The sequence below is a fragment of the Sinohyriopsis cumingii genome, chromosome 11, assembly GCF_028554795.1.
Source record: "Sinohyriopsis cumingii isolate HCF-2022 chromosome 11, ASM2855479v2, whole genome shotgun sequence".
In the NCBI taxonomy this organism is placed as follows: Eukaryota; Metazoa; Mollusca; class Bivalvia; order Unionida; family Unionidae; genus Sinohyriopsis; species Sinohyriopsis cumingii.
In genome coordinates this window covers 7,839,607-7,864,253 of record NC_142971.1, presented here as the reverse complement: position 1 = coordinate 7,864,253, position 24,647 = coordinate 7,839,607, and the positions used below count along the sequence as shown (strand labels likewise).

At 36.8% G+C, this 24,647-nt stretch overlaps 1 protein-coding gene across 6 annotated transcripts in view; it reads left to right on the top strand.

Moving 5' to 3' along the window:
• Positions 1–24,647, top strand: part of LOC149787575 (uncharacterized) — a 106,579-nt gene that overhangs the window by 35,515 nt on the left and 46,417 nt on the right. For all 6 annotated transcript variants that reach the window (XM_089973743.1, XM_089973741.1, XM_089973738.1 and 3 more), the window contains exons 2-4: positions 19,302–19,391; positions 19,990–20,097; positions 22,996–23,080. In XM_089973743.1, coding sequence (XP_089829869.1) covers positions 19,302–19,391; positions 19,990–20,097; positions 22,996–23,080 — 283 coding nt within the window. The remainder of the gene's footprint in view (positions 1–19,301; positions 19,392–19,989; positions 20,098–22,995; positions 23,081–24,647) is intronic.

Sequence of the window (24,647 nt, the reverse complement as noted above, 5' to 3'; positions counted from 1 at the left end):
ATCAGCTAATCGTTCATACTCTCGTTGGGTTTTTATATCACTGGAAAGTTGTTTTATCCGTTGCTGTGTTTGTTCTGTCTCTGCTGCTATCTTTTCAAGTACAGGAAGAAGAGGTGCCTCTTTCCGTTCGCCTTCCTTAGGAATATCCCCATATATTGCTCGTTCTGTTGCCGCTGTAACATCCTTAGTCGCTTTAGTTACCGGGGCAAAGAGTTGTTCGCTTCCAACAGTAAAATCGGTTTGCATTTGTTGTCGCGTTTGAAGTTTCTCTCTCACTCTGTCTCGTAACGGTATGAACTTTTTAAGCGCTGCTAGCCGCTCTCTGGCTAGCCGAGTAGTAAGTGATTCACCTACCATTATTGTAAATTGATCCGCAATTTTCTAATTTTCCGCCGAGTGTACCATCGGGGGCTCCACGGAGTTTTCGTCTATAATCCTTCTAATGTTTTTGATCTTACTAGAAATCTCCCGGCGTCGTTCATAAACACGTCCGAGTTTTTTTCGTATTATTTCAACGGCAGTAAATAGTCCAATGAATGCATTTGCGTCATTGTGGTACAAGTTTTCATTAATCGTATGTTGTAATCGTTTTACAAAAAAATACTCGCTGGCCAGGGTAAAACGCCCCCGTTTCGATTGTTCGTTAATAATCTCATAATCGGATAATATTTTTTCACTGTCGAGACCATCAGATAATTCAATTCCTTGATTTTTTAATTTTGAAATCTCGGCTAATATATTATTGATGTCTTCGATATTCATTATTCTTATAGAACATCTTGTTTTTAAATAAAAAAAAAATGAAACCCCGTGTATCAATCCCGAGGTGTTTAATAATTCGTTTTCTTCCGGAATGGACAATTTATTGTCAGCGCCATAGGCGCCGGCGACTTCGTCAGCGCCATAGGCGCCGGTGACTTCGTATCTACATATGAAAATCGAATTATATGCCCGGTCTTTTTTGAGATTGCTGTTTGATATACTCGTTCTGCTACTTTTCGTATTGAGGCGATACAAATGTCAAAGTATCTACTGGCTTCATTCATCGACTGAAATATTTTTTCCTCGTGAGTTGTTGTATCAAATGACTTTACGGATTTTGCTTTCTTTGGGTATTTACCGGTTTGGCCTTTTTTGGTATTTTGACTCTGAGAGATGGCTTGCAAGTTTATAAGAGAATTATCAGTCTTATTATTATTAATATGATCAATCACAAGTCCATTTTCGATTAATCCGTTAAATGCTTCAAATACCACCCTGTGAACATGGTACTTCTTCTTTCCGGCACCAAACATCAGATACCCCTGATTACTTACGGTACCAACCGGCTTCTTCAGTTTGCGGTTTCTAACAATGCCGTCGCGAGATGCCTCGTAATTGACGAGCACAGGATGCGGCTGAAATTCTTGGTCCATTTGTATAATAATACTACTTGTCTAATTTATTATTTGGTTTAATTATGAATCTTTCAACGTAGTCCTGGGGGGTTTTGATGACGAAGTCTGCGGTGGGGTCAATGACGGCGTTTTTAATTCGCTTGTCATAATAGCGTTTTAGTTCCCTGTATCGCTTTCCGCCACAATTGATACACAACTGCGATTTTCCTCTTACACCGACGTGGCAAACCAAGCACGGGAGGGGGCCAAGAGAACCATTACGGACGCTTTGTAAATGATATCCGCAGAATTCACCTCTACATGATTTATTGCACGGGGTTGTCGACCCAATCATCAACCATTTGCAGTGATTCATTATACTATATTCTTTCATTTAAATACTTGTTTTAATTATATGGATGAGTTCGAGAGATTAGCAGCAATTAAGCCCTGGAAAAATATTAAGTTCAATCTTGATAGAGTCCTCAAGGACACACCAAAAGCGTTAATAAACGATAAAACCCTGTTGAGTAAAATACGCGATTGTATCAATGAATTCAAGCGTGATGGTGCATCTCATAGTTGGTCAACATTTCGAATTGATGGTGTTGTTGATGCTACCATGAACGACAACCGCGCAGCAACGATAATATCACAACTTGACGGTAAAAGGTATTTCTTCAGAGTAAAATTCATTGTCCGGGTGGAATCAGGTAATTGGATCATACGTGATAAATTTGAACCAGTTCTCAGCGACAAGAAAACAGTCATTGTTAGCCGCGACTCCAAGCCGGGGCTGTTAACCGGAATTGACAGACCATACTATGAACGAGCGTATCCTGAAACAGCAGTTGTTTATGGAATATACCCGTTAAATAAGAAACCTGATATCGGAAAACTGAAACCGATGAAACAGTCAACTGGGATAAATTGTGTAGCAGAACGAATAATAGAGCATTTTACAAATGCGTGTCAAGGAAACAAATTGACTGATTTACGACGTAGCAAAATCAACCAGTGGGAACTAACCGTAAAAGAGAATGGAGCAACCATCAGCGACATAGCGAGATTAGAAACATCGCTGAGATTTCCAATAACCGTTACAACGATAACCGGTGAAGTATTATACGAATCAAAGTACAAATCAAATGGGGCCCCAATCAAAATTATTGATCATAACGAACACGCATGGACGCCCGCGATCACAATATTTCCACGGGATAGAACAGTAAAGTATATACCCGAAGAATTCCTGGGAGAACAATTCTCCAAGGATGGTTTTCTCGCGGAGAGGAAACTATTTGATGCTATTGCCTACTTGTGTAAAAACGACCCTGTATCAGTGTGGTTACTTCGCAGCGCTGAAAACGATGCGGATACCTTTGATCAGTTTGTAAGACCAAACGGTGAATTATATCGCACTGAAGCGTTTCACAACAAGATGAAACAAACCGCCATGGAATTTGAGGAGCATGATGAACAACTGCTAACAAATTGTTTTACGATTCCATCGGTTGTAGCTCATGTTGCAGCAAGGAAAAATGCGTGGAGACCAACGCGCAAGGAATTTCTGCCGGATGTACAATCCAGTTGTTTGGAATACTATCACGGTGGACTATGGAACACTGAATACAACCGCGACGCTATGATCTCGGTTGATATGGTTGCCTGTTATCCAGCGAGTTTTCTCGGGTATGGATCCGCCGCTAAGTACTTTAGACGATTTGGACACCCCAGACATGAAATGACTCGTGTTGCTATTAATGGACCACTGCCTGATTTTGATTTAACCGGATTCGCTCGCATAGTATCATTTGAATTCGCGGCAGGACTCCATCGCTGTTGTTATATTTGGATCGGTAGACACATGGCTGAAAAGAAGTGGCTGCCAATAGCGCTGCTACGGTATATGATTGATTGTAAAATGCTAATTTCGTTGATTGTCAGTGACGCGATTATATCATACCGGGCGCAGACTGAAGTCTGGTTACCAGAACCGGAGCGTCTAGATAGCATAATTGACGAATCCAGAAAACACATCGATGCCGACGAGGAATATATCATCGAATGGTCCAGGAGGATATTCAACCAACGAAACCGCGAGGCAAAAGATCTCGGTAGAAGAATAATTGGTAAGTTCACACAAGGTGGAAAAAACCACGACTACAAACGATATTGCTCACGGCTGATTATAGATGACGCAGAATATGATTTCGTAATCAAGGACGCAGTGGCCAAAAATAGATACGTGAACTGCAAAACAGCTTTCTTGTCCAATGGAACAAGGTTGGGCACAGTTGTTACTTACAGCGATGGAGACAGCCCGGCATATCCACATTTGAGGGCGTCTATGCTGGGTTACGCCGCTATCAATTTATTCTCGATGATAAATAGATTTCCCGACACCGCGGTTAGAGTAGCCGTTGATTCGTTTTATATAGACGTAGCGTATAAGGGAAACTTAGCCGAGTTTACTAGTCCGGACGAGAGTTGGGGTACATGGAGAATTAAAAATGAAATACGACGCGATTATTCCCCGTCAGCAGATGTCACCGTTGAGAACGACTACTTACGCGGTGATAAATTGTCAGAATGGTCTAATGCGCCACCGTGTTCTGATCCAATTTGTAGATATAAAACAGTTTATTTAAGCGGCTGTGGCGGGTCAGGAAAGACGACTCGGGCAATTGAATTATTTCGAACGCGGGCAAGTATAATCGTGCTTACACCGACCCATAGACTAGCGCGAGAAATAAAACAACGAAATGTTGACGCCGTTACTTATCACAGCTTTTTTCGATACAGCGGTGGTGAGTGGACTCCTGATCGAATGGGTGAAAAATTTATTCCTGGGGTTATCATTTGGGATGAGATATGTACTGTTTCGTTAGATGTTTTACAAATGTTTCTTGATTGGTTGCTGCTCGCGAATACAGCGGTGATCATGTGTGGCGACCATGGTCAACCACCACCATTTGTCGGCGAGGGTCCACATGATTGGTTAAAGGGTTTTGTGGACTATTATGAAGAAACCGATACTGATTACCGAGCACTTGATGAACAACTGCGCGGGGTTAAAAAATTAATCAGATTACAGCCGGATAGAATTCAGTGTGAAATAATCCGCGAGGTGATTCCGGAAACGCCGTTAAATGAATTCTGGGAAACATGGAGACCAAACGATTTGATTGTAGCGAGTAGAAAGATAGTCAGGGACACACTTCAGCGGAAGTTGTTTACGTTGCATAAGGAAAAGTTTCCAACGCGTCCAGTGCCGTTATGTTATAGACCCGCGGACACACGGCGGCAGAACATTGAAGTTGAAATTCCAGGCCTGACAGCGTCGGGGACAAAAAAACAAATTCTCGTGCTGAATGATATTGTGCTCGTTGATATCAGCGTCGTCGAGGACGCGCTACGTGCTGATAAATCCCCGTGGACGCTAGGATACGCAACAACAATACATTCCTCGCAGGGACTAACCATCACGGACACAATTGTTTGGATGGTTGATAATCGCATCGAATGGTCAAATCTAGTCTATCTTGCAGTGTCCAGAGTACGAAGGATAAATCAGCTTCGAAGAATTGTTATTGACGGAGTCACTGACGAAGCCGGCGACAAAGTCACCATCGATGCAAGCGTCATTGATAGAAAACTCTCGGGTTACCGCCAACAGGATAAAAAAAAACAGCGGCGTTTTGATATTGATGCCGAATTAATAATCTCGCTACGACAACAACAGAATAATCACTGCGCGAGTTGCAATTGTATAATGAGTTGGCGTTATTCGGATAAAGACACTCGCCAATTTACCGTGGATAGGATCGATAACAGTCTCGGTCATGTCAAAAACAATGTGAGGTTGACCTGTCTTGAGTGCAATAGACGCAACGGCGCTAGTTAAGACCACGCGGGGGTAATTGAGTATCGTCAGGTATCACTTGTAGTTGCTCGCGTGTAAATCCACGCTGAGGAGCAGTTGAATCCAGTCTATAGATCGGTGGTCTACCAGTTGATCGTGTTATCGTTGATATGTTATGTGTGGTAACACTCCAAATAGGATCAGTAGCTCTTTTTTTACCGCCTTCAAGCTCTCCTGGTTCATACAGATATCTAACAGTGACATCGCCGAGAATCGGCTTGGAAACGCTATCTATTTTTGATCTTCCGGGTATATACTCGTATTTAATCGCGTCGCTGGGCTTCATGTTGATTGCTCGGGTAATCTCATTATTTAACGCGGCAATTACACCTGGCAACCTTTTAACCCATTCACGAGATCGTTTTTCTTGGATGAATTCCTTCGCGTATTGATATCCAAATAACCGTTCAGCAAGAGTCCGATTGAATCGTTCAACAATTGCCTGATCACGATGTAGCGCAGTATGACCTCGTCGTATCGCGACGCTATGATGTTTCAGCGTTGATAAAACAGCGCCGCGAAATTCACTACCGGGATCAACTTGTAATAGATTTGGCCAGCGCAGAGGGCCTCTTCGATAAATTCTTTCAAACGCATCGGCTACTTCAGTTGCTGACTTTGTTTTTAACGGCTCCGCTTGTTTGTATCGACTCGCAACATCAACTACGGTTAGCGCGTATTTGTAACCGTTGTCATGCGGCAGAAATAGTATATCAGCCTGATGAACTTCATTAGGTACGCTGACATCAAAGCGCGAGAAGTTGATTTGTTTAGGCGGTGGTAGATAGATTTGCCATATAGCCTGTTTGGATAACCAATTAGCCGCAGTGGTCTTTGTTACCTTTGCAGCGCTTGCAAGCTTACCAATTGCGGCCTTCCCCTTCCAGTATCCTCTCGGAGAATAATAGATGGAATCCATGTTGTTATTATAAACGCTATCGTTTTCAATTACCAGCGCGAGAAGCTCCGCTTCCAATCATTAATTTACCTTTCATAGCCGATTTTACCAACCATGAGGCCAATTTTTCTTTGAAGGATTTATCAGGAATAGCATTTAGCGCGTGAATTAATTTTACATCCGCGATATGACGCTGTTGCAGATCGCTACTTTTGTAGTAAGCAACATCATGAGCATGACACGCCTTATCGATAGCGTTTATTGGATACTCACCGGGTTTGGGCTGATTTTGATCATCGAGTCTAATATCTAATCGTGTTCCGGGGCCACAGTAGTTATATCCTGGGAGGTGCTTTTCTCCTGAATACTTTGCCCACGGTGTTCCGGGGAGTTTTGCCAATTTGGCTGCGATGTCACCTCCTCGCTTTTTTTTAAAACATCTCCGGGTCTAATAGAAATAAATCTAAATTTCTTTGTACCGCATTGTACACACTTACCAGTAAGCGCCGATCTGTTATTTCTTGTTGTAGCGGTTGTCATATCATTTGTGCCAGTACGCACTCTACACTTCACACAATATAGATCCATAATTTATGTATAGAGATATGAATATAATTGATTTTTCGGCGACTAAAACAAGAGAACCAGTTAAGCATGTTGCAGCGTTACCAAACTCGATCCGGATGATTATCATCGGACCATCTGGATCCGGCAAGACGCAATTGTTACTCAATTTAATAATGAGATGGATGAAGTGGGATAAGTTGTATTTGGTTGCTCCTAGCGTGGATGATCAACGATGCTACGAGGTGTTGAAAGATTTCAACGAGAATGCATCAGCGATCGCTAAAAAAAATGTTATTGAGTTTATTACGGATATCAATGATGCACCGGGTATTGATGATATTGATGGCGACGTTAACAATCTAGTCGTGTACAATGATGTTATGTTAGACAATCAAAAAAACCCAGCTAGGATATTTTCCAGAGGTAGGCATAAAAACACTGACGTGATATATGTCACTCAACGATACACTCAGATTCCAAAAGTAATTAGAGACAACTGTAATATTCTTGCTGTGTTCAACGGCGTTGATACACACACGCTACGAAATATTTGGCAGACATGGTGCGGCGGTGACATGGACTTTAATGTTTTTCGAAACTTTTTTAGTCATGCTCAGTCGACCCCACATGGATTCGTAACGATAAATTTACATGATCCTCGGACACGATATCGTATCGGACTTGACCAAATATTCGGTTAGTTGTAAATAATTTTCATTGTAAATAACCACTTAGCAGCAGAGGGGGCGATGACATCGACGCGGGACGCCCGATGATTACCACGGGAAAACACCAACGAGATGTTGTGGCGAAATATAGCGTTTTCGAGTAAAAAACGCTAAGGCTCCATTTGCCAAACGGAGACTTTATTTTTTTTTTGTTCGAAAAGTGAGATTTCGAAGGAAGGCTCTATTTGTCGTTTTAAAGCCTCAATCAAATTTTGTCTAAAAAGTTGTCGGATTCGCCCCCTCTGCTGCTCAACAATTTTCCTTTTTTCTGAACAACTTTTTGTTGCATGTTTCCATTCAGTACAAACTACTGAACAATAAAACTATAATAAAGTTTTTAATAACTTGGTTTAGTTGATAATCCTCAGAAAGCCATTAAAGACATTTTGAATCGAGACATCGCCTGACGCTAATATGTAGAACACCGGGTAATGGAGGTTCTGCCTCCTCTTTCTTTTCTTTATTCTCCTATATAGGTAACAGCACAATCTGAATTTTGGTTAAACCCTTACTTTTAGCCTTATCAGGACCCAACCCTTAGTTTTAGACTTACCAGGACCAAACCCTTATTTTTAGCCTAATCAGAATCAAACACTTACTTTTAGCCTTATCAGGAACCTTCTTATCAGGATAAAACCCTAATTTTTAGACTTATCAGGACCCAACCCTTAATTTTTAGACTTATCAGGACCCAACTCTTATTTTTAGACTTATCAGGATCAAATCCTTACTTGTAGCTTATCAGGATAAAACCCTTATTTTTAGACTTATCAGGATAAAACCCTTATTTTTAGACTTATCAGGACCAAACCCTTACTTTTAGACTTATCAGGATCAAACCCTTATTTTTAGCCTTATCAGGATCAAACCCTTATTGTTAGACTTATCAGGACCCAACCCTTATTTTAGCCTTATCAGGATCAAACCCTTATTTTTAGCCTTATCAGGATCAAACCCTTATTTTTAGACTTATCAGGACCCAACCCTTATTTTAGCCTTATCAGGATCAAACCCTTATTTTTAGCATTATCAGGACCAAGCCCTTACTTTTATTCTTATCAGGATCAAATCCTTATTTTTAGCTTTATCAGGATCAAATCCTTATTTGTAGCCTTGTCAGGATCAAATCCTTCTCTTTAGCTTTATCAGGACTCATATTTGACTTTCCTTGCATGTTGGAAGAGGAGGAGTTAAGATTGCAGGTTAACTATTCCGAAGAAAATGTCTTGTTCTCAACGCATCTTATGGTTGGAAGTATAGTATTGATTTGCTTTTAAATGTAACTTGCATGTCTGACAAAACCTAACATTATTATATGCTCATTTTTGTCTCCGTTAACTTTACATTGTCAGAACAGTTAAGTATTACCCGATATTGAACTCGCGTATAAATACACATATTGCATTAACGTGCGTAAAGGAACTACTTTCTATGGTAACGAAACAATGGACGCAGACGCCCGCACTTCTGATTTGTAAACAATTCATGTACACTCGAGGAAGAGGCTCTTGACGTTGTGGTTGTTTAAATTTGTTTCTGAATGAACTAAAACAGATGTTTCGTGGACTGCCACATACCAGCTGTTTTGGCACATTCCGCGTTGATACAATGTCACGGATTTAGGCTAGTTACATGACATAACAGACGCTAGGTAATGTCCTTGCAAATAACATACAAGTGACAAATCATATACTCTCTTCTTTAGCCGGTGATAAGAATGGCAAAATAAAATATACTTACAGTTTTACATCCTGAATTTCCTCAAAATGTATTTTCTTAATTCTGCAAATGCGAATTACATGAGCCATGTCATAGGTTTTCAATCTGGATTATACATTTCAAATTTGTGCTGTAATTTCGATGATAAGTGCAATTGCATCCTCCCTACTGCACTCAGAATGAAATAAACATTAAATTCCATAGCGTCTGTTTGATAATTGCAATTGAAAGACTTTATATTTTTCCTACATTATGATTTCAAACATTCAATGACAGAAACAGAAACACATTTGCAGATGTAAACACGCTTCTCCCGCGCCGCATCAATCCGATGTATTTCATGTATAATTTACACAGATGAATCCAGTCCAAAATCACAAACTTTCGTCGAATCGAAACAAAATACCAAAATATATTCATTCCAGATCAAATGGAAAAGTTGCTGCAATGCGCATTCATTCACAATATGACTGCAAATTTCAATTTTAACTAGACACGCCATTTTCTTTTGAAAGTTATGTCGAGCGCGATTAAGTTCAAATTTTTCTGGGCGGAGTTATGTGCGCATTAATAATGATGTTGTGTAATGATAAATCTGCGCTTGTGTATTTAGTTTGGAATACGGCATGCATTCATTTACGTTGTTTCTTGTAGTGTATTTTGTTTATATAATTAAACCTTAGGTAGAATAAGCAAATGAGCATATAATAAAAAGGTTACTGCATTTGTATGGGAAAATATGAACTCGTTTTGTCGGAAGGATATACTGCACTCCCAAGGTTTGTATATTCTCATTCACAATTTTATCAGTTTAGGGCATATTTACTAGTGTAGAATGCAGTGCAAAATCTGCTTTTAGTAGCAGTAAAGACCTCATAAAGTTTGAGCAAAGTGCAGATAATTGCACCTCGATGCCATACATTCATTTCTTTATTCACGAGAGAGAGAGAGAGAGAGAGAGAGCACATTACAGAGATGAGCATTCTGTTTATTCTCTCAACCCTATGTAATTAAATTTTACTGTTAATATGCAGTCAACAGTGGCAGTTTAATTTTATATATATATATATATATATATATATATATATATATATATATATAAGAGTATGAAATATATTTTCTACTTGTAAACATAAAGAACAATTCCATACAGTTATGAGATACTTTATTTCGACAGATATCAAACTGGAAACTACATTTTGTATTATTTAAAACCGTATTCATCCATATATGAAGCGATATTTATAGTACAGATAAGATGACTGATTTTGTGGTACCTCACTGATAAAACATCAGACTCCTTTGGTAGAAATTATAAAAATATAATGTATTGAATATAAAGAACATTGCCACCGCTACCAGTAACCAGCTCAATTTGTTTGCATTATTGCTGTTACAGTACAGTACAAAAAGTGCTTGATACATTAGGATATGAAATTAATGTAGTAGTTAAAAAGATGAATACAAATTTTTACATGTATCTTCTACAGATGTGATTGTTTTCTGTTAGAAGAATAAGACCCCTCCACATAATTTTCTAAAAACTTGTAAAGTGTTGTAGCATCCATCACCTCCATCCCCCCCCCACATAATAATCTTCAGTTGTCATGACACAAAAAATATCAACACAATACAACGTTGCAATAAAGCAAAATAAATTTTCAAAAACAATATACAGTCCTATGTTTAACATTTCATAGGAAATATAAGAGAAGAAAAAAGTTTAATTTAAACCGACATTCATAAAAACAATGTTGTTAGATGAATTAGTCTGAAACAAAAATTATCATACAGGTAGGCAATTATATGGAACAAATACCTGGATTGTCTTGTTACATTGTTCTTATAGATGTATTTGCCAATCACTTTTGTTTTTCACTTTCACATAAATAAAACGCGAATGAAGACAAGCTTTTCACAAAATCTGGCTTTTGGATTGGACATACACTCATCATTGCAAATTCTGAGGAATTAAAACTGTAAATTCTGGATTGTCCAAGACACATTACGTTTTGTGTACCACATACATTTGTAAATTATGACTCAAGAACAGTCTGGTTATATTCCCTAGTGTCTGTTTCAAGAATTAATCCCCAAAAACATTTCATTACTGGATCTGTATTCAATATATATACTGTACACAAATGCTCACTTTTTGATGAATTTATTTTGTGGGCAATAAAAACAAGTTGTTTGCACTTGCTATGAGAAAACAACCATGAAAAGGATTATATTTTATTTGCTAATTTGTTATATCTGATACTTTGACCTTCACAAAACTATTATATTTATGAACCTGAGATGAAATTGTAAATTTCACCTCTTATACCTGATGTATGTGCCTTGAAACAATGGATAAGGCACATTCCATAATTTAAATGCCTTAATCACTCAAGCGAGAGAGAGAGAGAGAGAGAGAGAGAGATTCTTAAGTAAGTTAGTTTCTTCACAGAATAATAAAAACCACTAGCAAATTTCTGACTGCAGTTGTAAGATGCCTGAGCAGAAAGTAACATCTATTTTATAAGCATGCAAGAAATTTTCATGTGAGTTATAGGCCCCCAAGTAGTATTCCTCAAAGTAGACACAAGACTGGGTTTTAGAAATTAAAGCCACATAAGTACCAGTTTGTTACTTTGTGAAAAATGGGGTCATTATGATAAAATGGAGACACCTGATGTATCTGCTGGTGATGAGTAGTCAGTGAGCAATCAAATTGTTGTTCCTAAGTCATATAGACAGGAAATGCAGTCTAGCCCATAAAACTCCTTAAGCTGGTCATTTTGATGTCAGTAAGACTCATCACAAGATCCTGAATCATTTTTATTTGCCGAAAATTAAAAGTGATGTTTATAAGTACCATAGATCTTGTCACACTTGTCAAATGGTAGAAAATGCCAGTCAGAAGATATCTAAGGCACATCTGCATCCTATTCCTGGATTTGACCATTTGACAAGCCATTTAACAGAAAAATGGTAGACTGTCGGTTCTTTACCTAATACCAAGTCAAGCAATCAATACTTGTTGACCATAATGTGTGCATCCTCAAGATTTCCATAGTCTGTTCCTTTGAAGAATATTAAAGCAAAAACTGTTCTAAAAGTTCAGGCAATGTTTTTAACACTTGTTTGCCACCCCAAATCTGTCCAGCAGTTTAATTTTTCAATCTGTCACCCTGAAAGTAATGGGGGTAGCTCAAGACTCCGAAAATACTCTCACCTACCCAGGATACATGTATACCATTATATTGAATCAAACCTTAAAAAGGACAGTGATCAGTAAAATCCTGCATGGTATAATTATCGAGTAAGATCAGGAGAGTGTTTTTTCCCATATTGGCATTTATCACCATATGAAAGACCCCATGACGACCCTAAAACAACAAAAGACTGTTCCAAAACACCCTCAACTATCCAGGATACATGTAGGCAATTAAATAGAATAAAACCAAATAAAATACATTGATCTGTAAAATTCTACCCTGTATAATTATCGAGTAAGATCAGTAGAGTTTATTCATTTGTTGATACTTGCTGAAGACTGTCCCAAAACACACTTATCAACCCAGAATACCTGTATAGAATTACAATGACTTAATGAAATAGGCAGTTTTGGTGCATTCTCTCTCTAATTCTTTCTCTCTCTCTTTCTTTTATCATAGATAGTTCACTAAACTAATTTCATATTGCAAAGAGCAGCACAATAAATAAGTCAAAATCAGTTGCCACTACATTCATATTTCAAAAATTCTTGTCAGCTTTTTAAAAAAAATCTTTAATGTGACAAAGAGCAGCTGAATAATTAGAACCCAAGGATGCTATATTTATATTTTTAAAATTCTTGAACCAAATTATTAATTTTAATTGGTTTGATAATGGTAAGAATTACAATAGATCAAAGTAAAATCTCCTGTAACATTTTTTGTCTCTGATTATTTTCACTTTTAGAGACAAAAGTTTTAAAGGATGCAAACCAGTTTTAAAGCTGTTTTTTGTGGTTGTTTTTCTTATATAAATACATTAAAAGGTTGAGGTTCTGTACATTAACAATGCAAATTAAGTATTGGAAAACAATTGTACACTAAATTTAATCTTTCTAATCGCAAGTAAACATTTGTATCATGATACGATCATGATTTTCCACAGTTTGATTATTTCGGTTTTTGCTGCAAAATATTTTCCAAAATGAAGACCGTGATAAGAATAAGAACACTTTTAAGGAATGCTTAATCTTTTAAATTTTACCTTTTTATGTGCTATTGATGTTGCTATGAAATATTTTATTTTCGCGGGAATTTATGTACAAGAGTATCACAAGAAAAGATAGACGTCTGTGAGGTGCGTCAAAATGGGTGACGTACAATACAATCCTTACATCCAGGGTTTGTCTGATGAAAGCTCGTTAAGAAGAGTATATATCATTGTCATTTCTGATCCTTACTAAAATAACTAATGTTTCCAAGGTAATGAGAAATATCCCTAAGAAATAGGTTTCTTAAACTGTGAAGGTAAATACTTAAGTGCGTCAAAACTGGGTTTTGAAAAAGATGGACCACCCTGCTGTACTGTATGTGTTTTTGTTTTCGTAAGGTGATATAAATCACTTAGATCTTCGAGAAAGCATATGGTTTTAGAGTCGATTAAAACTTTGTTGCTAACGTACACCTTAAAAAGGGGACTGAAAGAGTTATCGACACAAAATGAATGTCGTAAAGCTCCGTTGGGAGCATTCATTATTTCTGGTAAAGGAAAAACTTTAGAAATTTAGAGCGCCGTCTGTTGTCATAATGCCATGCTAATCTCCAGTATGCCATTATGACAACAGATGGCGACACTAGTTGGACAACAAAGACTATAATGATAAAACTATTTATTTACATTGTTGCAAGGCCAAATCTGTATGAAAACAGCAGTTGGAATGATGTAATTGTAAAATTTATAAACAGAATATACAAAACTTGTAATAACTGACATAGCATTTGTCATACGACGTAACTACTGAATCACTTCAATAGTTGGCAAATCGCAAGATACAATGACGCAGAAGGAAAGTAGATCGAAAATCTTGCAAGCAGCCATTTACAGCTTGAATCAATGAAAAATAAAAAGTTCATGACTACAATTATGAATGTAGCACTTGCAAGCAGTCATTTACAATAATGCAGAAGGAAAGTAGCATTTGCAAACTGCCACGTCCATTTTATATCAATGAAAATACAATATACATTGATAGAATTATGAAAGTAGCACTTGCAAGCAGCCATTTACAACAATGCATCAAGGAAGAATGGGAAATACATGCATATAATTATGGCGTAATCCCCCTCCATACCATGTGTCGTCGAGTGGTCTGAAGCGCTCGCCTTTACCGATCACTGCCGTCTCAGCCATGTCCACGTGGGTTCAGCCTATGTGGGTAAGTGTGAAAGTCGCCAGTAAAAATATTTTAATAAATGAAACAATTACAGGTCATCAGAATAGCCCGTAGCGTTAAGACGTATTCACTGCCTGGGACAAATTTTAATAGCATCGGCGCATCGGTTCCTACTTAAGCTTCAAAATCAGAAAAGTCTGGCCAGCAAGTAAATAGGTTGCTGTGTTGAAGAGGCAAGTTCCATGATCACAACTTTCAGCCGGAAGAATCGGAGCATCATCAACCTTTTTCGTAAAAAAGAAAGTCAGATGTGTCGCCGGCAGGAACATTCTCGAACCTTTTCTGTCAAGTGCAGACCTATATGATGTAATTCGCCGAACTATATGCTGAAACTATGGTTGTTTACACGTCATAATATGACAACGGAAGTCACTAAGTCTCAATCGAAATATTTTCAATCTTTTCTGTCACATCATATGTGGTACACTATGCATGAGGCGAATAACCAAACCTATGAAATGTATGTGTTTCTACAACTTCCACAGAGGTTATTTCTCGACTTGACAGAAATGACAGAGCCATGCTCTCATTGATATGTCGCAGCGGCAGTCATTTTGAATTTTACTTTTAAAAACTGCATATCATTCAGATCCTAGCTTATCGCCACTTTGCTGCGAACAAAAAATGTTGCGCTGTTGTTTGACTTATAGTTTTTAACTGAGGAATGAATCTGCCTTGCAGATCAATGCTTTCTCTGGCAGAAAGTGCCAAAGATGTTCTGAGTGGCAGTCTTTGTACACAAACATTCCGTGTGAAGTTAACAACATTCTCTAAAGGGGGACAATAATGACAGGGATGATGCGGCACTCTCGTCGATTATTTAGAAAGTTAGAAATAGAAAACATTTCCCGTTTTGGATGGATAATATGCAGTAAATAAAATGCGATACGGACATTTACTTTATTATCCTTTTGGCACGCTATAACCGACTTTCCCATCGATCAGAGTATCATATAAGAATAACAAAACATTTGCGGTCAAACTTAACTTGTTAGAGACTAGTGGGTATCTAGAATGGCATCGAAGATGATCTGTCAGAGATGCAAGTCTTACACGATAATCCATCATGTACTAGAACTGGAAACTATAAAAATAAGAATGAAATTTATTTTAAAAAACAAATATATCCCGAAACCCATCAGTTATGGCTGTCACACCTTAAAGCAGGATCTTAAAACCATTTGACTTGTAGAATTTCTGATCAGAAAGGATGGGGGGGGGGGGGGTGTATGTTTGGCTCTTTGTTTTTTTGTTTTTATTTTTATTTTTATTTTTGTTGTTTGTTTTTTTTTTGTTTATTTGTTGTTGTCTTTTTTTTTGGGGGGGGGGGGTCCATTTTTTAAATCTTCATTTTGCTTTTCTAAAAGCTACACTCTTGGAATTACCTAGCCAAGGAACATTTATCCCGTCATTCTTAAGCCACAATACGTATCCATATCAATGTCTGTCTCTATCCCAAGCTTTGTATCAGTATCAGGTAAGTTGTGCAATAAATATACAGAGACAATTTTGGTCCGGTTTTAAAGCTGCATTTCATCTTAAAACCAATTTTATTCTAATATGACCAATTGATTCTTGTTCATCAACTATAGCTTGTTGCAAATCCTGGTGTTACGGATTAAATATACTAATTAGTACTCAGTGACTTCAGTTTTGAAAATGAGACTTTCCCTTTATTGCAAACATGTGATTTTTTGAGATAGTAAAGGTTTAGCTCAGGACAAATCTTCCAAGAGCGATCGACGTCAGGACAACGAAAGAATGTGCTTATTCTTGAAAACACCAACCCTTGATATGAGCATGTTGTATGCAGTTACATATGCCACTCTAACTAAAGCCACGTTAAAAAATCTAAATCATGCAACACTCACCCTTTTGCGAGTTTGTTCACATCATATTTGCGTGCCTGACGAATGATGTACATGAAATCACATAGGCTATTCAAATATTATACCTGCTTTTTTTATACTTATGTGTACATATTAGTAAATACATTTCATTATATATTCATATATAAAGCCACAAACCTATGTCATTCTGATACTCAGTTACGATTTTGAAAAATATTGCAGCTTTAAGTGTCTCTCCTACATGTACACTCGTCTACAGCCCAGGTTTAACATGGTACTCTCCTACATGCACACTCGTCTACAGCCCAGGTTTAACATGGTACTCTCCTACATGCACACTCGTCTACAGCCCAGGTTTAACATGGTACTCTCCTACATGCACACTCGTCTACAGCCCAGGTTTAACATGGTACTCTCCTACATGCACACTCGTCTACAGCCCAGGTTTAACATGGTACCATATAAGATACCTTATATACTCGCTATCAACTCAAACTGCAAACAACAAGCCCCTCATCTGTATTAGCATAAAGTATCCTGTTCTTTTGATTACTCCGATCGAACTGCACAGACTCAGATTTGCCCGTGCGTTATGCACCCGTTGATTTGGGTGAGTGCAGTTTGCAGTTGGACTCGACTCATAATTTAGTATATACGGCATCCACAAATACAAGATGTACACATTTCTTTTCTGTAATTAAATCACGTATTGATCGAATTTAGGCCACAAAATCCTGGTCATAAATCCCCATACGTAGGGTAATGGAATCCAAAATTTGATTTTTCATTGCATATTGAGCCGAAGAATAATAAATTGTCTCCTTAATAGAACTAATAGCGTCCCTGCGCCCTTGTTGTAATCTATGAATAAACAAATATATATTAAAACAACGGTATGTAAGTTATGTATTGAGTTTTGTATTTGACCTTGGTACATTGAATTAAATGTACAACTTCCCAAACGTATGCAAGAAAATCGATATTTAAACGGCATAAGAAGAGCATTTCACTAATGGCGGTTTGATATATTACACGAGAAAGATTTTTCAATACTTTTCAATATGATAAGGATCTACAAGCCTGATGAACCAACGCACACGTCACATCTCTCTCTGTCTCTCTCTCTCTCTCTCTCTCTCTCTCTCTCTCTCTCTCATTGGTGTAGGTTATCAGTTCTGTTAGATTTATATTATCTAATTTATATTCACACATATGAAGAAAGAATCTATTATATTCATCATATATGCATCTTTTCGTATTAATTAAAAGTCTGGTATGTTATGCAACTTTGTTTTCTTATGGTAATCTGTAACTCTCAACAACAAAGAAAACAGTATTAATTTAATTTTGGCTAGCAATATCAGTATGTGTCTAGTTTATTAATTTAACCGAGTACTACATTTTATTAAAATTAGAGGGATAATCTGCAATGCGACTTTCATCACTTACATTGGTCAATGATTCAAGACACAAATGGTATGGGCTTTGCTAACAAAACAATTCCGTGGAATGACCACAATATAGGGTTTCCCTGGTAAAATTAACCTTTATTTATTAGGCACAATATAGGGTTTCCCTGGGAAAATTGGTTGAAGATATGCAAAAGAAATATGTCTTAATTCTATTTATAGAATAAATTGCAGATATGTGGGGAGATTTGGGTTTAATTTATTACTATAATTGGAAAAACAGATGATGATTCGTTTGCTAGAAGCATTCTCTTCAACTACTTGGGTTATATATATATATATATATGTATGTATGTATATATATGTATATATATATATATATATGTATGTATGTATGTATGTATATATATATATATATATATATATATATATATATATATATATATATATATATATATATATATATATATATATATATAAAACTATCCATTCTATCATGTATCCTCAGTTACAGATTCATTTCTTTATTTGTTTCTGAAGGACAACCTTACAAAGCGCATGTCTGGGCAAAATACGCAATACAGCAATTAGCTTTCAGCTTTTATGCAGTAGATAGATGGCATAACAAGTCATTACTCTCATAGTTTGTCCTTAACTGCTGATCAATATTACTGGTATTGTTTTCTTAGATGCTTTTAAAGTTGTTGTTTTGAATCTGAGCAAATCTGAAAAGATTAATTTCAGGTAAAAAGATTATAGAATTATTGAGGAGAAAAAAATTAGCTGATCTTAATGATAGACTCAATATTAGAACCGGTACTCTTTAAGATGTGTACAATACAAAAAAATCATAATTTTCTTCTTTAACATATTCTTTTACTTGTCATTGTCGTCGTTATTATTGTCTTCTTTTCCTTTTTGATAGGAGAGGAATTAAAGGTAGATGATTCAGTGAGTGAAAAATCGTACGCACAACTCTTGTGACAAATGGGAGAAACACGGCTAAATAGGTTGCTACACACGTGTAATACGGGCATATCGTTGCAGTCTGTTGTTCCCTTCTTCCTCCATTACAAAAACGACATGCATTGTGATAACCCCAAAAGTAGGTTAATTACGTGATTTTGATTACTGTTAGGAACTTTTTGTGGGACCCTATTTTCGTGATGATGCTGCATATCGAGATGACTGTTTAAAGTTTTAAACTCAACTTGTTTGCAAATATTCATTGCAAATGTTCTTTAACAATACTAGTATATTGTGCTGTCGTCTTTAATTTGGGTTTTTAAAAACTAGAGGAAATGCAACATAAATTGATGAGATCGACCGTTATGGATTCATGAATTCTGTATCTTTTAAGCTTGTTAACATATCTTTTTTATTTATCTGACCTAGGTGATAGACTGCTACCAGAAACTGTTATGGGCAATCAACAGAGAAAACTTACCAGATGAATATGAACCACCGTCTGGCTACAACATGCTGGTAACATGACAATCTTGTTACAGACACATCAAAACGTAATATTGGTACCTTTAATATATTTAAAGATATGAATATCAACTCCTATATACTGAAACAGTTGAAACAATGCTTATAAATGCATATTAATGCGCCATGGTCAGATTACAGTTTTATATACCAATACTGTTGGTATATCGAATTGCTTAATATGAACACTTTAAAAGCCATACGATTTTTATAGAACCCTTCACTGACAAGGACTATTGTCGTACAGGAGAACCAGTGACTTCAAGCCAAACTCACGCAATGTGTTTGAAATTATTTTTATTTCCCGCTCGGTTTTGATATAAGGGCCCTACTATTTAATTGTATGATTGTATGTGATGGGGGGAGGGGAGGGAGGGCCTACGATTCTAGCTCTGTTTTATAGATAAAGAACATAATATGTCGATTATAATAATTGAATTTTTTTATCTTGAGGTAAAAAAAGAAAACAACTATCCCCCGATACAGACGCCAGATTGGTCACACTTTCTACCCATAGGATGCGTTACAAATCGAACGAATACTCGGCGATATTTGTGGAATTTAACGAGGTCTTTTCTTTATCTCTTTCCAGCTTTACGAACTCTACTTTCATCTTGGAGTTGCCTACCAGCATGTAGGGGAACAAAGAAAGGCAGTTTCTGAGTTTACCAAAGCAATCGAAACTGTGTCACTACCAAAGGTAAGGTATTATTATACAACAATAATAAAGGCAAAGCAATTTTTGGTTACCGTACTAATGAGTTTGCTTGTGGCTCAGGTAGATGGAGTCTTTACAGGAACAACACATATTGACCACAAGCAGCATTAACTTCCATCTATCTATCTATCTATCTATCTATCTATCTATCTATCTATCTATCTATCTATATATCTATCTGTCTGTCCGTCCGTCCGTCCGTCCGTCCGTCCATTCATCCATCTATCTATCTATCTATCTTTCTTTCTTTCTTTCTTTCCTTACCCTACCTATATATATGTCTATTTACCCACTCATCTATCTAATCATACCTACTTATTCATTTATCTATCTATCCACTCATTTATTTGTCTATAGCTTCACACCCACTTATTTTTTTTTATATCTATATATCCACTAATATCGAACACTTTATATATATATATATATATATATATATATATATATATATATATATATATATATATATATATATATATATATATATATATTCTCTGATATGTAGGTAGCTTTCTATCCATCCATCTATCAGTCTATTTATCCATCACCCCTCTCAGTTATCTATCTTACTCTATTTCTATTCATCCGCTCACCAGTCGATCTTACTCTCTTTATTAATCAATTCATCCACGGGAAATTTTACTAACCACAAGTGACGGTAGATGGAACAAGGGCATACTTTGCTAGCTTAGTTATGGCTTCCTGTACTCGCATTCAGGTCATTCACTATTTTAGAAACTTTGTGGACGGCGTGCAGCCGAAAATTAGAGAAAAAGAACGTAACCTCCATGATTACAATCGACCTTGGAAACTCAAAGGTCCCAACCTAAATTTTGTAAAGAGGTGGCAGTGAGATTTAACACGTTCTGGACAAGACAAATGCCACATCGGAAACGCCAAGATAGAATTTTTTCCACGTGCTAAGAAATAACAATTGACTCATTAGCCGGGAAGTCTGAGCCACAAACGAGCGTCAAAAAGGTAATTGCAGACATCGGAATTGATATTGATAGGCGAAGGAGTGTTGCTCATACTATCACTTCAGCGCTTGAAAAGGTAGGGTTCGTTTGGCGTTTCCCAATGCAACAATCTTCATTCAACCGGTAAGTTGCTCTCCGAAACGTTCCTTTAATGAACATATGAAAATTGCAAAAACTTCGATTTTTATCCAGGAACTAGAAGACTACAAATACCTTACAGGGACTGACGACATATACTGTACAGACGAGACTGCGTCTACATAAACTCAGGACTAGTGAATTTTTTTCGGTTTTAAAGAAGGCAGATCAGGGAAGTTCCACCGTTTCCATGGACTGATATCAGTGTATTTTGCATGCCTCTTTCAAAACAGATGTTATGGTGATGCGGCATATGAAGTCAGACGTAAACTTGGAAAATTACACGGGATTGGGGAATTTTATGACTAATGGGAATTCGGCTATTTGATCTCAAATAAACCAAGATCAAGGTATTTTCATTCTTCCTAAAATTCACAAACATGTGGAGAACGTGTGGAAAACTAGATTATACAACGGAAGTTCCGCCAGGTGAGCACATCATTTGAGAGTGCATGACCGAATGGACAGGTTTAAATTTAAACAATTTGGTTTAGAAACAGTATCAATATGTTCAAGATTCAAATGATTTCTTGCAAAAAAATGAGTAAAATTAAACGTCTTAAAAACCGTATTCTGGTTATTGCAGACGTTGATAGACTTTTATGGCTAACATCGATTATGGTTTGACTGCTTGTAGATCGATCCCGATGATGAAATGTTAAATTTACTGCAACTTTGTCATGAAAAGAACGATTTTATTTATTTCAAGAAATAATTTACTTAAGAAAAATTACACCTGTGGGGATGAAGTCTGCTCCAGTTTATGCTATCATTTATGAAGTTGAATGATAAAGAAATATTTGCTTAAACCCAAAAGCTGCCATATTTCTGTCAGGTTTATTGACGAGTATTTGCTTCATTTTGACCAATTCGGAAGAAGGACTTGAAGAGTTTCTTAACTAAATAAAAAACCACCATTCATGAATTAAATTTAGTAAAGAAAATGTAGACATCTTAGATGAAATAATCGGAATACTAAGGAGTTTTTCAAGGAAACTAACACTTAACAATTGTTATATAAAAATAGTTTTCATTCACGGTAGAGAGCCAGGACTATTGTTAAATCTGAAGTATTGAAGTTCTTCCATATTTGTCAACAATGAAATGACCTTTTTGACTCTTGTTCATTATATTTCGCAGGACTACGAGAAAGAAGTTTTCTTTAAAACATATTTCCGTTCATTTTTTAAAAATTATTATTTCAGTACACATTCCGCCACTGCATCAAAGTATGCTATAGACAGTTATAGTGAGTTGCAACATTTCCACAAGCGTTCGCTTTTAGGTTTTAAACGAAATGGGAGGATAAGGAAACTTTGAGTGAGATCTAAACGACCAAATATCGACAAAAGAAACTGCTTGTTTTAAGCGTAAATTTAATGGCCGTAAGCTTTATGATTTTCTATCTAATTCAGACTTAGCAAAAATCTTGAAAAAAGCTAGAAACCTTAAAATTGCCATCTTATTTCATGTAATACGTAAAGCATCGACAATAAAGACAAATAAAACATTTATCGAATCATTTTAGTACAAACTGTAATAATGATCATTTACAAGTGAATGGCAGTGAGCAAATCTACTGGTCAAAAGAGGATAGAAAACAAAGACCAATTTTAAAATTATACAGACGATGTAAATCTCGATTGTGATCTTGCGCATTTTTTTTCATTGCATTTTAGTGTCTTTTCACAAACTTTAATTCTTTTATAGCTATCTATCTAAGATTAATTGATTTTACATTCACTTATTAACTGCTTTCTAGAATGGTTGCTTGGCCGGTTGTCTTATGAATTCTTGTCTGCAGACTCCTATTTACGCCAGAAGAGCATTTGCAAAAGCTACAATTGGTACGTATTCTTCTCTATTTTAGAGATATTTTATCAGAATTGCTTGTTTTGTTATCATGGAAAAAGAAATATTCAGTCATGATTTGGGGCATCAACGGAATATTATCCTACGGCAACTAATGGCACAAGTATCATGTAATTGGTAATAAATTTAATATTCATTAGAGTGTCCGTAGATGGTGATGATGATGTGATCCCCACTCCTTTTTGGTGCTTTGGTTATCGTTGTCTAGGAGATGATCGACCACGGTGTTATTGCCCGGATCAAGTAAATAATAAAATAATATATGAAATTAATGGATGGAAAAACAGAGATCTGAGCACAAATATAGATTAGATCAACACGAGCCAACGTATTTAAAACATAACAATTAAATCATTGCATAAACAACATGAATTTGAACATGACAGTTGAATGATTCACTTTCTCCTAGAAACAGAGTTACAAACTTTATGCGCAGCTCAATCAGCCATTCTGTTAAACTGATAGAATAAATTTCATCACACAATCGAGTGACTGACGGAATTCAAATTGCGGGCATGTCAGCATCACTTGGTATTACGGTCTTTTCCAAATCACTGCAAATTATTACTGCCCGCTGTGGCTATGAATTACCAGCTAAATTATGCCTCTCGACCCACGCTCCTAATTCTTATATCCTCTATTCTCGGTTGAAAAGAATTTATAACTTAATTACGCAACGAATTAAAGGACATCACTCCTTTTCCTAACTACGTTACTTTGTTAATTAGCGGTGCGTTGACATACATTTCCAGACGTATACAAATAATTTCTTAACACGCATAATACAAATCATTTAAGACATATAGCTTAATTCTCACGAGAAATGCATGTAACTTTATGATACACGACTTCTATTACTTATAAAACAACTAAATCCAGACACATTCATATAATACATGAGGCATATAATATTGTTACACGCACACGGGTATTTACTTGACCGAGCGGTTGTCAAACCCTGGCGCGATTCTCGCTAGAAGTCATAAGTTTCCCCGACTTTCCAAAGACTTCCATACAACCTCAGTTGTAAATCAGAAAGCCCGACGTGTCCATTCTATACCTAAATTTTCCTCTAATTAATGCAAGACCACAGATAAACCAAACTGCCAACTATCTATCAACCTTACATCTGCGTGTTTTGGCTTCATTATGTTCATTATGTACCACCAACCGTTCACGCCTTAGAACATATATGAGTACTCCCTAACAATGGGAACTATTTTAACTCCGCCACCTTAGGCCAGTCAATGTATGCTTTCCAGGCACATTTCGCCGATATAACTGCACCATATTCGCCCACATGGTGACATAAACGGTGTCTGTCAAGTCCCTTTTTATTTATTCCCTTGTGTAATTTACCGGTTTACTACCGTAAGTACTGTCCTTGCAGTCACGCTACCAATGTATACCACTAGATTTTAATATGTACTATTTTACGACAGGGACATTCATTCGGTTTTGGTCGGAATTCACTACTAGTGAACCGGGACATCATGGAAACACACTAACACTTCACTGCGTGACGTTTGCTCCTATTCATTA